Source organism: Pan troglodytes, chromosome 9 (genome assembly GCF_028858775.2).
Source record: "Pan troglodytes isolate AG18354 chromosome 9, NHGRI_mPanTro3-v2.0_pri, whole genome shotgun sequence".
NCBI lineage: Eukaryota > Metazoa > Chordata > Mammalia > Primates > Hominidae > Pan > Pan troglodytes.
In genome coordinates, this window is record NC_072407.2 from 39,314,977 (window position 1) to 39,331,403 (window position 16,427).

The 16,427-nt window shown below is 43.8% G+C and overlaps 1 protein-coding gene across 10 annotated transcripts in view; it reads right to left on the reverse strand.

Moving 5' to 3' along the window:
- The window catches only part of SLC1A2 (solute carrier family 1 member 2), a 168,788-nt gene that overhangs the window by 51,310 nt on the left and 101,051 nt on the right, over positions 1-16,427 (reverse strand). For all 10 annotated transcript variants that reach the window (XM_054662207.2, XM_009460230.4, XM_009460231.5 and 7 more), the window contains 4 exons: positions 14,628-14,767; positions 12,285-12,437; positions 9,452-9,702; positions 3,343-3,511 (listed from right to left, as the gene is read on the reverse strand). In XM_054662207.2, the coding sequence (XP_054518182.1) occupies positions 3,343-3,511; positions 9,452-9,702; positions 12,285-12,437; positions 14,628-14,757 (703 nt within the window). In that variant the 5' untranslated portion in view covers positions 14,758-14,767. The remainder of the gene's footprint in view (positions 1-3,342; positions 3,512-9,451; positions 9,703-12,284; positions 12,438-14,627; positions 14,768-16,427) is intronic.

Consider the following 16,427-nt stretch of genomic DNA (forward strand, 5'->3'; position numbering starts at 1 on the left):
TACCTCACGCTCAGGCCTGCAGTCTCACTACAACGCATCCAGGGACTGGGGCACATTGTGCGGCTTACAGGTGTTTCCAGTACTGCCTGGGGGCTATCTGGATTTCTAATTTCCAATCCCCATGTGCTCCCTGACCTCTGACCCCTGATCTAGTATTGCCATTCTTGAGGTCTCAGTTCTTACTACTTACATGTTCTATAAATCAGTGTTGCTATGTCCTTGGCTACAGGACTTTGCTTGCCCACCTGACTTGTTCTCTGACTCTGAAGTATGAGCCATCTTCTCTTTCCTCCTCTTCTCCACACCTAACCTGCTCAATTTGGCAGTCCTAATTTCCAGTCCCTCCCTATTATATCCAGTTTCCTATGGTGTCCAGTTATGCCTAAAGTCTTAACCCATACTCAGTAAATTTTAGCATTATAATTTGATTCTCTTAGAACAAAATTCCTTCTCTCTGAACCTTTGACTTTACTCTTTCCCTAGTCATCTAACCCACTAACCTCTTTACACCAAGCACATATCAACCCAGATTGTCTAACTACCCTTTGCTGGATCCTTTCTATCTTCAGCAAAAAGAATCCATCACTTGCACTTGGGGTTACTAATACTTCACATTTAGTATCTCCTCTTTTTGCTCTCAGCTAGAAAGCTTGACAAATGACTTCACAAGTGAGTTATTGGTCTGGAAAGACAAAGGCTTAGGGAAGATTAGATCCAGGACAGAGGGAACTAGTTCTGCAGTAATGTACAAAATCAATTTCAGGCCATTCCCAAGTCCTTCTCTCAAGCCCATGGAGAGGAGTCTGCTACGTGGGAGGTCAAAGAGAATCAATCTGAATATTCTGGCTGAGAATAGCTCATATTACTTGGTTAATTTCATTTGAAATTAAGAGAAAATGCCCGAGGTATCAAGGTCCCAAAGAACTGGAATAAAAAAAGCTCCATTCAGTGTCAGCAGAAACTGGCCATATCTATGAGAGATAGGTTTTTAAAGGAACAGTTGGAGTTGATTTAAGCAGTTGGGAGAGGGTGGAGCCCAGAATTGTTTCTGGAGGTTTTTTAGGAGAGAAATGGTTCCTTAAAGAAGTGGGAGGCAAGAGCTGGGGTTGTATCTTCATTTATTGCAAGTGCTTATTCCTCGGGACTTTCCAAAGCCAAAAAACAGAAAGACAGCAAAACAAACAAATAAAAAAGCCACTATCTCCACCCTCAGAAGACCGTGGAAAGAACCTTATTTCAGCCATGATTTGTAAATGGGAAGTTTCTCAACAGTCTAACTTCCCTTGGCTTTCCAGAGCCTTGATCTGCACTTGGATGGAAACCATATTCAGCTTGTAATTTTTCTTTGTAAACATTGCCAAATTGAAATTGCTCACTGGAACGGGGGTGTTCCATCTGAACAAAACCCTCTTGGACTTGGCTGCTGGGGTTACAGAGTAGTGAGTTGTGTTGAAACTCCCCAGTAGAGCCAAAGGTCCTGTGACTTCCCAGAATCCACCAAGACTCTGGAAACAACCAGGAAAGTCTTTGAATGATTCACTCCAAAGCCCTGGCCCCATTGTTCATGGCCTCAAGCTCCTCCCGAGTATGGAGAAGACTGAGGAACACTTTGACAAAAGGGGGTTGGGTGTTTTAAGTTATGACCCACCAGAAAAGACCATGGGGGAGTTAGGAAGGTCCTGAAAGGAACATAGATAGCTGGACAGTGAGGGAGAAGAGCTGCTGGGTGGTGGGTGCTGGGGATATTTGCAAAATCTCCCCAGAGGAACTCTCCTTCCTACTCCTCGCTCCTTCCACCTCTCACCTCCCACTGGTTGTTAAACAATGTTTATTGATCTTCCATTGCCCAGCAACCTAGTCAGCTCATCTCTTCCCTCACTCTCACTCATCCAACCTGCTTCCTGCCAAGCCAAACAAAAAAGATCCGCTTCTGCTTCTCAGTGACTGTGCAATTCTGCTCCCTCTCTCTCCTCTTTCTCTCTACCATTCTAGATGGCTAAGGAGTAGGCTTACCAAATTTGGAACAAACAAACAAACATGACACTCAATTACTTTTTGAATTTCAGGTAAACAATGAATACTTTTTTTTTAGTATTATTATGTCCCATGCAATATTTGTGACATACACTAAAAAACTATTTGCTTTTTATCTAAAATTCAAATTTATCCAGGCATTCTGTATTTTATCTGACAACCCAACTAAGGAGACAAGGCCATGTGATCTTTCAGATGACAACGTGAAAGGACTACTGAGTTCATTCATCTCTAAGTAGCTGTCATCCAAACCTTTAGAAATTGTGCTTGGATAAATAAACATACTTCATCCATCCAGATTCACCATTTCTCCCAGGTTTTGGCCAAATGCCCCTATTTCCTGTCTCGGGGACACCATTCTAGTGATGGATGGAGGTTACGGAAGGGAGTGAACCCACTGAGTGGGAGGGGAGCAAACTGGGCAGACTAGAGCCGCTCACATGGTAATAAACCTCTGTCCCTCACGGAGGTATTTTCTTACTGAACTCCTCAGCCCTCCACCCACTTTGAATAACGATCAGAGCTCATACGGAGAGAGCACATGGCGTGTGCTACTGTGCCCTATATGCACAATCACATTTCATCCTCACAGTAATCTACAAAATAGATGCCAATCCTATTTCCATTTTACAAGTGAGGCTCAGAGAAATGGAGTAACTTGCCCAGGGTCAGATAACCAGTAAGTGGCCCATACTGGATCCAAACCCAGGTCTGCCCAACTGCAGAGCCCAAAAACCTCTAGGATGGCATGCTAAGAAGGTACTGGGCTAGGAGAAAGGGCTCACTGGGATCCCAGAAAGTAAAACAAGATAACAAGATAATCTGTAAAGCTCCCTTGGTACCTACTCCAACACTTTACAATCCTGGTAGCATTGCATTTGTTTGCAGACTAAGGGCTGTGGTGGTCCAGCCCCCGCACCTAGCACAGCACCAGTACATGGGGGCAGCTTTTAAAAAATGCTTAAGAAACGAAAGCAATGGATGTGTCACTTAATAACACAGAGAGTCAGAGAAAGTGACTTTCCAACACCACACAGAGAGTCAGGGAATGTGCCCAATGACGGTGAGCTCCCTCCTTTTTTCCCATACCCAGCTTCTTGCTGCCCTGTCCCCTTATGGTCTCCTCTGCCCTTCTCTCTCTTCCTTAAATCGCTCAGCTCTCAGTCCCAGTGACCCTCAAATTGCTCCCCAGAGAGAGCCTCCTACTCCACCTAGAGGACAGCTGAGTCATCAGTTTTCTGAAAAGGGAGTGCAGGATAGCCCAGCCATTGCCAGGGAAGCAGAATCCCGGACCACCAGCTGGCCTACCTAAGACGTTCATCCCATCCTTGAACTCCAGGCCCTTCTTGATAACCATCTTAGTCTCCTCCGGCACCTCAGTCACAGTCTCGTTCAACAGAGAGACAACAGCGCTGGTTGCGTTGGCCTCCTCGTCTGGCGGTGGTGCAACCAGGACTTTCTTCGTCACTGTTTGAATCTAACAGAGTGAGGGAAAAAAGGCATAGAGTTGAGGTTTGGCCTATAAGGTGAAAAAAAAAAAGACTGGCTACTCATATATTTTAAGGTTCCCAACAGGTTAACAATAATTAAGAAATGCCAAAGCAAGGTTATGAAAACTGGAGAATATTTTATATGTCTATATTTACAAAGTGGTGTTTTATTATACACAGTGAGATACAATTGTCCCAATCACAGATAATTACACAATTTTTTATTTGTGCAAATTTATGGGGTACATGATAAATTTTTTACATGTATACAATGTGTGATGATCAAATCAGGGCATTTAAGGTGTCTATCATCTGAGTACAGTGCATTTTTTAAGTACAGTCATCCAACTCTGCTATCAAACATTGAATGAATTCCTTCTATCTTTCTGTATGTTTGTACCCTTTGAGCTACTTCACTTCATCCTTTCCCTTTCCCCCCACTCACCCTTCCTAGCCTCTGTTATCTATTTTTCCACTATTTTTCCATGTGTTCAAATATTTTAGCTCCCATATATAAATGAGAAATGCAATATCTGTCTTTTTGTGCCTGGCTTATTTCACCTAAGATAACAACCTCCAGTCTTATCCATGTTACTTCAAATGACACAATTTCATAAATATAGAATGTATGAAAATAATTTGCAAATGTACTGTAAGTACTGTAGTCAATAATAGGACACAGGCTTAAACTTGGGGGATAAATGTCTTCTTTCACTCCTATGATTGTAGCTCAGAAACAGTATGAAATGTCTAATTTGGATGCTCTTCCCAATTGTGAGACCCAGTTAGATGGTCCTTCCAGTTGTGATGGTCCTTCCAGTTGTGATGGGCCCTGGATCTGATTAAGAATAGGAAGCCTTGGCAGGGGTCAGATCAGCAACTCACGATCCACCTGTTTTCCCCTCTACCTGGTCCCCACTGGACAGGCGCATCACAGGCTGCCTCAGTTTGGGCTCCTTCTAGAGCCAGGCTCAGCTGGAAATCTCCACCTGGGCACCAAGAGTGCCAGCTGCCAGCAGCCACCATGGCAGGAGCATTTGCTTATATTTCAGATCCAAATTCAAGGTGGGAAGACAGCCGCTCCTTCTGAGCAGTGATGCCAAGCCTTGCTCAATGTTCCCTAAGCGTCTCTGTCAGATGACTCACAAGGAACCTCTCCCGCTATTCCTCGACATCCATGGCAGTGGTCCTATTTTTAAAGGTGCCAGGCACCCTACATGCAGAGTGCTATAAAAATCCACATCTGAGCTTAAAAAACACCACCTCCAGGGGCATTAAAATAGAACTCAATGCAGAATCCTAGATTGTCAGTGCTGGCATGTAGTAGGTAACAGATGGCTGAACCCCGAATAGATACGGAAGAAGATGTACGGGAAAGTCAAGTGACTTGTTGGACATCATGGAGTTATGGGCAGAACTGGGATGTCAACTCAGATGACCTCACCTCCATTGAGTTATTTCCACAGTCTGTGCTGTATGTTAAGCTATAGGGACCCAATCCTACTGTGCTGGTTCCCATAGGAAGCAATGCTGAACTGCCAGTTATTCAAAATGGATGGGAAGGGAGGTCAGTGTTCTCTGAGGTGAGGCAGGGTGCTCTCTGTTCTAGCCTGGCCACATGTACTCGTGCAGGGACAGAGGAAGCCTAGGGCCTGCTGTGTGAGGGGAGAACAGGCAGCCCACTTCTCTCCTCAATGTGGCCCCTTCATCTGGGCAACATTGGTGTGAAGAGAATGCAGGGAGGATCACAAGAGAAGCTTCTGTGAACAGCAGAGTCATGCTCCCAGGAAAGAAAAGGGAACCAAAGCCAACTGTTGACCTATCCTAAGGATGCTAAAGAAGCCTACGTTTGGTTTAAAAGAGAAATACTCATGGATCTAAATGAATGGTGGCTGTCAGGATCAGGCAGGAGGCCAGCTGCTACCTATTTTACATCCATTACGTCTTAGGTCAACAGTAGCCCTTCGACTCAAGGGCAGCTTGCTAGCTAGTTGCTGAAGCAGGATTCGAGATGAGTTATGTTTGACTCCAGAAATCCAGATTTCAAATAGCACAGGCCAGTGATGTAAGTTGAAGCTGAGGAGATAGGAACACGAACACAGGCCTAGTTCTCTGCCTGAGTTCCTGATTCACAGCTGTTCGGTTGCACAACTCCATGTAAGTGCTGTTTTAGTCTGTTTTGTGCTGCTATGACAGAATACCTAAGACTGGATAATTTATGATAAACAGAAATTTCTTTTTTCACCGTTCTGGAGACTGGGAAGTACACAATGAAGATATCGGTATCGGGCAAGAGCCTTCTTGCTGCATCATTATATGGAGGAAGGTAGAAAGGCAAAGAGAGGCACAAAGGAGCCAAACTCATTCTTTTATAGCAGCATTAATCCCATCCATGAGAGCAGAGACCTCATGGCCTAATCACCTCCCAAAGGGTCCACTTATCAATATTGTTATAATGGCAACTAAATTTCAGCATGAATTTTGGAAGGGACAGACATCCAAAGCATAGCAGGTGCTAATTCCAGTCTCCCTGTCCCTAAGCCACCATCATGTCTCATCGTAAAACCTGCAAAACCATAAACTGACCTACTCAACTTTCTCCTTGTCTGCATACAGTCTATAGGTAAGTGTGGCTACCTATAACCCTATCTATATCCTTAGCTTCCCCTGGCCCACCAAGTCATGCCTGAGCTGAGTTTACCTTCCTCCACTCATTATACCTCCCACACTGTCCTCATACAGCCTCCTTTTTCTTCTCTCAACATTATAAGTACTTTTCAGCTTCTGCATATCTGTGCCTCTACTGAGAAGCCCCTTTCCTCAGCTCTTTGTAGGCCTAACTCATTCTGATCCCCTATCCTCTCAGCTGAAATATCTCCCCTAGTTACCACCAGCCTATCATCCTGCCTCTGGCCCTCAGAGAACACCTGTCTTAATGTTTAAGTCTCTTCTGTGTTTCCCTGATGTTTATTTTGGTCTACCTCCCTCCCCTTTAATGTAAGTGAGCTCCTTGGGGCAGGGTCCTCATCTGTCTCCTCCCACCGTGGCATCCTTGTGCAAAGCAGAGAGCCTGGCAGCCCGTCCTGCTCACAAGTATTGGCCGAGTGAACATACACAGATCACGGAATTTTCTGGAGGAAAAGAACCCATGCGGTCTCTATTACTGGGCTGGATTTAATGTTGTAAGGTCATATCTTACAGCCAGTTACTGTCTTGGAAATCTCACTTTGGTTCAAAGTAAGCCCCAAAAAGCAAGCAGGAGACCTCTCTGCTCACAAAGACACAGGGACTTAACTTGGGCAAACCAGGCCCTGTCGCCTGGGAGGAGGCAGTCTCCACTCTGGGGGGAGCTCATCTTCCTCTTTACATCTCTGTTTCTAACTCTGGTCAAGGAGCCTCCTCCACTCAAGACAGGTTATTTTAAATGACTTCTAGCTGTACTCATGGACACAGAAGATGTCTCTCATGCACCCTTTCTCTCTGGAAATGCCATGTCCCTTTAAAAGAGTTTCCTGTCCTCAAGTCCTCTTCAGTGCCTTCCTTCCAGGCTTAAGGAATCTGTAACCATCCTCTCCCTGAGGTGGATTCTACACCATTCTTCCTCAGGTTGTCCTAATCCAAAGGGACCTTGATACTGAGCCTACTGAGGGACCAAGGCTCAGTCCTCATATGAATTTTGGCAATAGAAAGTTGGGGTCAGGGCTGGCGTGGGGCAGGGAATGGCTCTGGTCTCTATTCCAGAATGGCAGAGAGCACCCCTTGCCATGGGCAGCTGCATGCAAAGACTGCCCATCCACCACAGCGCTCACCGAGTGTGAGTGTGGCCAGCTCCACAAAAGTTCACTCCAAGACCAGAGCAATAGCTCCAGGAGCCTGCCTGCTTCTTGGTCCTGCCTTCCTTTTTTCACAGAGCATGGCATGACCAGGCACAGAACTGTGCCCAAATCTGTCCTTCCCAGGTCCTCCTATGCTCCACTCTCTCCCAATCTACTACCAGCTCAGCCTCCTGCAGCTGCGATCCCAAAATGCTCTTTCCAAAATGTTAAGAATAGATAGCACCCAATCGTGTCTCTCACACTAAAGCAAGTCAGTTCATCTTTCTGAGCAGGCTGGCTGAGGGGCAAACACGCTATACAGATGGAGCCCACTAAACAACTTCTTCTCCAGCTTATTTCTGTTTACTTCTGCATCCAACTTCCCTGGCCTGGAATGGTTTCCTTTAATATAGGTCCATGCTACATGTTCCACTAAAACGGTATCTGAAACCAGGGAACATATCCCAACCCAGAGTAATCTGGGCTCAGCAATGGTTAAGGACTACGTTTTGGAGACAGCTAGGAATACATACTTTTCTTCTAAGCAAACTGTTTCCTAAGCTCATTCTTCTGTGCTTGGGAATGGCTGAAGTTTTAGCTTAGACTGCTTGGTTTTAGCTTAGTTTCTACCTGGGTTAATGGGAACCGGGGTGTGTGGGATGTGTTCTAGCCTACGCTGGCCTTGGGGCTAGAAAACAGGGTAGTGAATGGGGCCTACTCAGCTAACTCAGTGGTTCCACTCAACAGAATCACCTGTTTTAAAAAAATCTCAAGTTTAAAAAAATGTATAGGCATGTATGCAGCAAGCAAGAGTATACATTGCTAAGGAATCTGTACCCACTGCTACATACTTTTGTAGTGCCATTTTGCAACAGCCAGCAAACTCAAAATACAAAACTCCTTGTCCTGACAAGGACATTTTTACTTCTAGGAATTTATCCTTTAAAAATATTATGCAATCATGAAAAAAAGAAGAGATGACTTTAAAACATTGTTCAATGTTTTTCATTGTTCAAACATTGTTCAGTGAAAAAGTCAGATGTAACGTTTTATGAACAATGGAGCACCGTTGGGTTAAATTCTTTTTTTTGTTTGTTTTTTTGTTTTTTGTTTTTGAGACAGTATGTCACTCTGTCTCCCAGGCTGGAGTGCAGTGGCTCTGCTCACTGCAATCTCTGCCTCCCGGGCTCAAGCAATTCTCTTGCCTCGGCCTCCCGACTAGCTGGGATTACAGGCATGCGCCACCACACTCGGCTAATTTTTGCATTTTTAGTAGAGATGGGGTTTCACCATGTTGGCCAGGCTGGTTTTGAACTCCTAACCTCAAATGATCCCCCTGCCTCAGCCTCTCGAAGTGCTGGGATTATAGGCATGAGCCACCACGCCCAGCCAGGGTTGAATTCTTTTAAAGATTATGCACACTTGCATAAGTGGCAAAAGAAAAATACAGGGGAGGAAACAGCATTCTCAACATAAGTAGCTCTAGAGAAGGGGAAGCAGAAGCTTCTAACTTTTACTTTGTGTACTTCTATACTTTCTAAAATTTTCATAATCTGCATGTATTACTTCCACAATTTAAAAAACTACCCAAGCTCCAGATTCATCTCTTGGAGATTCTGATTGTGTAGGGTATTTGTATTTTTTTAAAAGTGCCATTGGTGGTTTAGCTTTACTGCCACGTTTGAGAACCACTGTGTATTCTAGAAGGTTGTGGGCAAGGCTAATAAAAATATGCCCATGGAAAACTCAAAGACACATTTCCCAGCCTCATGCACAAAAAGGAGAGGAAGAGATAGATATAAGGAGAGATAGATAGAGAGAGAGAGAGAGAGAGAGAGAGAGAGAGAGAGAGAAAGAAAGAAAGGAGGACAATCCCACAGCAAAAAATATATTAAGTGAGCTGGAAAAAAAGGGAGGTTTAAAAAAATTAAAACCAGGAAACTCCAATCCCAAGATCCTGCCCCAAACCACCTCATAGAATCCCTGGGCCTAGACACAGATAATTACATATTAAGAAAATTTCTACCCAGAGTTGGTCTGTTAAAATACTCAAGTTATCGCCTTGATAACTTAGAGGACTGGAGAAGAGAGAACATCTGAACTCTGGGTTACCTGTTGAAAGCAGGCTTGGACAAGGTTTTCAGGGAAGAGATTTCGAATAAGGTCCAGGAAGGCATCCAGGCTGGACACTTCATCATTCTTCTTCCCAGGCCCCAGCTGCTTCTTGAGCTTGGGATTGCCTGGATGGATAGCCAAAACCAGAATGACCCCCAGTACTGCAGCAATGATGGTCGTGGACATGTAATACACCATGGCTCTCGTGCCCAAGCGGCCACTAGCCTTAGCATCCAGGCCTGACAACCCTGGATTGAAAAGAAATGCAGAAGGATTAATTCTATTACGTTTGTGCTAATGACCTGTGTCTACATTTCTATGACGTTGGCTTCATATTACTCAAATGTGTTAATGGTTGATTAAATCTCCTACTGTAGTCTTCCCTCAATATCCATGAGAGGGTTGGTTCTGGGACTCCCAACAGATACCAAAATCTGAGAGTGCCCAAGTTTCTTCTGTAAAATGGTGTAGTATTTGTATATAACCTATGCACATCCTCCTGTCTACTTTAAACCACCTCTAAATTATTTACAATACCTAATACAATGTAAATGCTATGTACATAACTGTTATACTATATTTTTAACTTGCATTATTTTGTATTTTTATTAGTTTTTTTTCTCAAATATTTTCAATCTGCACATGAGGGACTCACAGACATGCAGGGCCGACTGTACTGAATATTTGATCAATCCCATAGTTTATCATTCTATTATCCAGGGAGATTTTCAAGATTTTACAGAACTGGGAGAGTTGGAGATCCTCCTGTTTAGAGTTTACAAATGGTCTGTAACAAATTTATTGTCAGTCTGCAATAATGAGTTAAAATAAAGTTGAAGACATCCCATTTTTAATTCTGAGATTATTTCTTTCCACTTTTTTTTTTTTTTTGGTCTTAACATCTCCTTTGTTTTATGAAGCGATGCTGCTGGTACATGCTAGTTTTTAACTTGTTTATTTATTTATGTTTTAATGTCCTCACTTGGAAGACTAAAAAGCTAGTAGCTCTGTGCCACACTCAAAATGTCTTTTGAATATATTACTGGTAACTGACATGGAGAGTCTGAGAATAACGATTTTGCCCAGTCCTCTCATTTCTCTGAGGTGAAGCATGAAGATCCACATTCCCAGCCTCATGCAGGGATTAGGGAACACCCCGTGAAGCACCCTGCCAATGGTGGGCACTTCATCTATACCTAGGGAGGTTAGAGGAAATTCCAAGCAAATTCACAAAAACTCCAGCCCCACTGGGTTTTTTTCCAGTTGTTTCTTGAATGTGTTCACTTCCTGGTTTCAGTTCCTGCTTTTACCAGAAAGAGAGATTGAACCCCTTTTTGGGTGTCAGTCCTTTTTGCTATGGGGGAGGAAGTTACTGATGTGAGCTGCTCTAAATTAAGCTGACCCACGTGTGACCTACTTCTCTTTACAACCTAGTCTAATTCTAGCCGATGGGAGCTAGGTTTCCCCACCAAGTTGGCCAACGTATGACCTGTTAACAGGGGTAGAGAACATTTTCTCTGGTTTATAGAGGAGCACTGATGGTAAATGCACCCTTTCACTCAATCTAGCGCTGAATGATAAGATCCCACTTAGCCCCTAAGTGCCTGATCCTGAGTTCCAGCATTTCAGGTACTGGGGTCACTGGTCAACCAGCTGAAGCCTCAACCCAGCTCAGCCCCTGAATCTCCTGGAGTTACCAGAGCCTCACTCACTTCTTTCACGAGGTGGCCAGTCCAGGGGAACAACTTCTCCAGATCACTTAGCTGGCTGGTACCCAAATATGGACCAAAGCTCAGCTTCCTGCCCTTAACTCAGAGTTTAGTCTCCAAAGGGCATCAATTTATACCCTGTTTGAGCAATATTATTTGGTAAGGAGGAAAATACCAGTATAAGCCCACAGAGGAAGAACAAATTCTTTCAAATAAAGTAATTAATTATTTTAGTCAAAGATAATTGATGCTGGGACTCAGGATCTACACCTGTTAACAAATCATACATTGGCCAACTTGGTGGTAGTGAAAAATAAGTGAACATGATGCCACATATTAGGAGTACCTTTGTTCTGAAAAACTCAGAGGGCTTTCATACCTAGCATTTCATTTATTTTTAATGCCAACCTCCCTCAATTCCCAATTAAAATAGTAGATAATTTCCTTTTCCATCTATTACCTTTATCAGTATCTGAACAAAATATAATTTAGAAAGGGGAGAAAAGTAGACATTAAAAATTAAGGCCAGGTGCGGTGGCTCACGCCTGTAAACCCAGCACTTTGGGAGGCTGAGGCGGGTGGATCATGAGGTCAGGAGTTCGAGACCAGCTTGGCCAATATGGTGAAACCCTGTCTCTACTAAAAATACAAAAATTAGCCAGCCATGATGGCACATGCCTGTAGTCCCAGCTACTCAGGAGGCTGAGGCAGGAGAATCGCTTGAACCCATGAGGCACAGGTTGCAGTGAGCCGAGATTGCACCACCGCACTCCAGCATGGGCAACAGAGGGAGACTCCATCTCAAAAAAAAAAAAAAAATTTAAACCACTAGAGGTATCATCACTTGTAACATGTGGCTGTGTTTCCTTTTCTTTTCTTTTCTTTTTTTTTTTTTTTTTTTTTTTTGCTGGAGAGAAAGACAAATAGACTGACTAATCGATGGCAAGCTTTTATTTCTTTAGGGTTGATTATCCTCATTTCAGAGACGGGAAAACCAAAGCTCTGAAATGAAATGACATAGACGATCACATTCACTCAACCAAATTGAGATTCTACAGTTAATCAAAAGCCAGGGCAGGAGTATGACCCATGTTAGCCAGGCACTAGTGAGGTAGTCTTACCTGTGATTAAGCTGGAGATGATTAGAGGGAGAATGAGCATTTTTAGCATCCTCATGAGTATATCCCCTGGGAAGGCTATTAACATAACCACATCAGGGTGGATGGGAGATGCCAAGCGAAGAAGCCCTCCACACACTGCTCCCAGGATGACACCTAAAAGGAAGGGGAAAACAATATGAATTTATTTTTTGCCCTTGTCAAATGACTTACTCTAGACACTTATTTCAGCAACAATGACCTTTCTCATGCTTCTGCAGTATTAAATGATGAACAATGTGTAACAAAGACAACATTAGATAAGTGAAGCTGATTTTGATGACTAGCAAGAGAACTTTCTATACCTCCAACTATTCTTAAAAAGTCAACACCCAAAGAGTCAAGGAGAAATCAAGCCTTTATGAAAGTGCACACTGGCAACTTGACTCCAACTTCTTTGAGGCTATTTGTCTACTTGGAGCCAGAAATTGTCTATAGAAATAAACTATAAGGGGCTGGGCACAGTGGCTTGTGCCTATAATCCCAGCACTTTGGGAGGCCGAGGTGAGTGGATCACCAGAGGTCAGGAGTTCGAGACCAGCCTGGCCAAAATAGTGAAACCCCATCTCTACTAAAAATACAAAAATTTAGCTGGGTGTGGTGGCGGAAACCTGTAATCCCAGCTACTTGGGAGACTGAGGCAGGAGAATTGCTTGAACCCAGGAGGCAGAGGTTGCAGTGAGCTGAGATGGTGCCATTGCACTCCAGTCTGAGTAACAAGAGTGAGACTCCATCTCAAAAAAAAAAAAAGAAAGAAAGAAAAAGAAAAAAGAAAGAAAGAACCCACAAGGACAGATATTGCCTCCTTGCCCAGCTCAAGCTTGGCCACATGGCATGGCATTTAATGTGTGTCTTCTCATTGTAACTGGAGGCAAGATAAAAAGAACATTTAATTGACCAAGCTAGTGTGAATTCTATTTTTTTCTTCCCATCTATTTTCTTTGGCTTCCAATAATTTCCTCATGGCTCACTCTCAAGGCTTGTCCTTGACTTCTATGTCCTTTTACATAGCTTTTAGATTCCTGATCTTATGGGAGCTCAAGAATGGACTCTAAGATATATAATTTTGGAGGAAACAATTTAGGCAGAGATGCTGGCAAGGATCTTTCACTTTACAGACTCAAAGATCCCAGAAGAAAAATTTTATATCTCTGCAAATGGGTGGCCAACATGAATGACCCTTTCAGAAACCACAAGTTGGGTCATAGTACCACTGGCCATAAGGGAGGGATGGAGTTCCAGGAATGCAGGCTACAGTGTTAATTCCACAGATGAGGAAGGAGTAATGTGGCTGAAAGCCTGATTTTTTTTCTTCTGCAGGTAAAAATCACACTCTCCAACTTCTTCAAGTCCTGTGATGAATTAGATGTGGTTACATGGCGGGTAAACTTTGGAAAACCTAAACATGCCTGTGGTTTCCTATTAAGTGAACTTAGCTGTGGTGAGCTCCCAGTCCTGATCCTGGGCCACTGGCAACCAAGGCATCTGTCTCAAAGGAAAGGCCGTGGAATGGAGGGGTTCAGGTAGGTGTGTGCAGGTGGGTGGGTGGGAAGGACAAGTTGTTCATTGCTTCTCTGTGAAACCTAAGTGAGAACTGCAGAACAAGGGAGGGATTGAGAAAGGAAATGGTGTGGTTGTCATTACAAGAAACTGTATATTGCCCCATTTTCAATCAACCCTCATGGGAATCTTAAGACCAAGATTGTATCAATAGCCTGAGAACAACCATCGCCTGGGTGAGGCCTGAAGCAGAGGAAGAAGAGGACTTGCAAGATGGAGCTGGAGCAGATCAAGGCATTGGGGCAAACATCTTCCACACTGACCTCTTTAGCTAATGTGCCCAAATTACCTAAATTAATGACGTGTCTGAAGAAGCTCAGACCTTGGGAGCAATTTTAGTGGGGTTTTGTGCAATACTTGTGCTTATCTTGATGCAGGTGGTTCTCTAAATGTGGTCCATGGACCAATGCTTTGGAACCACCTAGGTTTGCTAATATGTAGATTGCAGGACCTCATTTCAGGTGGCCCAAAGCAAAGTCTCCATGAGTACAGGAATCCACATGCCAACACTCTCACAAGATATTTACTTGCAAAAAATTTAAGAACTACTAGAATCCAAAGGAGAACGAATGGCTAGAGGAGGTAAGGAGGAAAATTATATCACTGAAGCCTGGGCAGACAGGGCCCTAGGCAAACCATGTGGCTTCCTTTCTGGTGGAAGGGCTGGCTGCTGAGACCAGCTGCCCCACAGAGCCAGGAGAGTCCCAGAGAAGAGGGGGCTGGGGGTGGGGTGGTGCAGGTACCTACCAAACACCGTCAGGGTGAGCAGCAGATTCTTCCCCAGCTTGTCACACAGGCGCAGGCCCAGGTGCCGGTGCTTGGGTTCCTCCGAGCCAAGATGACTGTCGTGCATTCGCACTTCCACCTGCTTGGGCATATTGTTGGCACTGGAACAGAAGTGAAGGCAGAGATTAGAGAGACTGGCACCTCCCCTATACAGTTTCAGGGGCTCGACTAGTAGGAACCTCTCCAGGCACAGTTGGAATCTGGAACCATCTGCAGGAAAATAAAAGTAAGTGTGACTCAGGGTCACCTATAAGCAGGACAGTAGGACACACTGAGAACTGATGTGGATCCTCCCAGTAAAGGAAAGGAACACCGCATGCAATGGTAGGATCTTCCAAAGAGTTGCCCCCCGTGGTAACTTGGGGAAGGAAGTTACCATGTTACAGAGCCTTTACTTGAGTCTTGACCAAAGTTGCAAAGGCTAAAATAGAGATCCAAATCCAGATAGGTCTGGCTCCAAAGCCTGAGCTATTTTGTTCTTGTAACAACAGTAAAAAGGTGACTTTTTCAGGAGAGTCATACTTGAGTTACATCAACATTAAAATGTCTCCAAGCTCAAGCCTTCCCCAACCTGACATGTAAACGTCACAAACACTGATTATCCAAGCTTTATTTCTTTTTTGGAAAAGATAGTTTATCTAGTAAAAAAATAATAATAATAATTCAACCTATTGTGGCTTTTAAAAGGCCACCTACATTATCAGGACTGCTAAACTGGCAAGAGCTAATACCACTTAGAGTCCAAGAAGTATGGCTTTAAGAAGTATTTTGATCACCTCCAGCTATGGTTGCAGCCAAGCCCTTTTCTGGGTCAACCTCAGGTAAGCCTAAGCCATCCTGGGAGTCTGCCCAAAGGAGCCCTTGCTGGGGTAATGGGCGTACTTCTCCTTCCTCAGCTTTGTCACTTCCCAGGCCAATAAGATTCCAGATGTAAGCTTGGGGATTGCCATAGGGAGGCCAATTTTTCACTTTGATATCTTAGAACATTTTTTTTCGCTGCTATTTACAATCACCAACATTTGATAAAAGAAAAAAAATAAGCCTTTCACACCTAGAAAGAGAGGTGTCTCTGAACAGATGACAGTGCTTTCAAGACAGGGAGGTGTTGCGTTATCCAGATAGTCTTGTCATAGACTGGAGAAAACTTCCTTTGGAACCAACACCAAGCTGCAGACCAGTGTTTTGGAATAACTGGTTATAATGGGAATAGTGTGGGTTTTGGAGTCAGAGGGCCTTGACTTCAAATCCTGACTCCAACTCTTGCTAGCTGTGTGGGGTGTAGAAAGAAATGCCTGATGCCTACTTCATAAAAATTAAACAAAAATATGCTAGCATAGTACCTTTCTCCAGTGCACACAAAGAAGAGACGTATAACACCCATCAACTTCATGACAAGGATGACATTTTGTTCAGGGGGCTTACCCACTTGCTCTGCCATTCTAGCAAGACACCAAGAACTTAGCTTCCAGTCTCAGAGTTAAGACCTGGAACCCAAATACAACTACTTGCTTTTTCATAACAGGCTGCTTAATATACTTGCTACCCAAATGTTTTAAAATTAGGAATAACATTGCATGACCAGATGAGAATGTTAGTCAAAATATAGGCTTCTTAGTCTCCCCTTAATGGCCTAATTTTCTATTCATCTAGTTAATTTCTGAGGCAACTTCTGGTTTCCTGACATATGTGTGCAATAACAATCCCTCAGACCAACTGAAAAAGAAAATAGGGTATGACTGCTCACAGCAGTTGGGTGAGGGC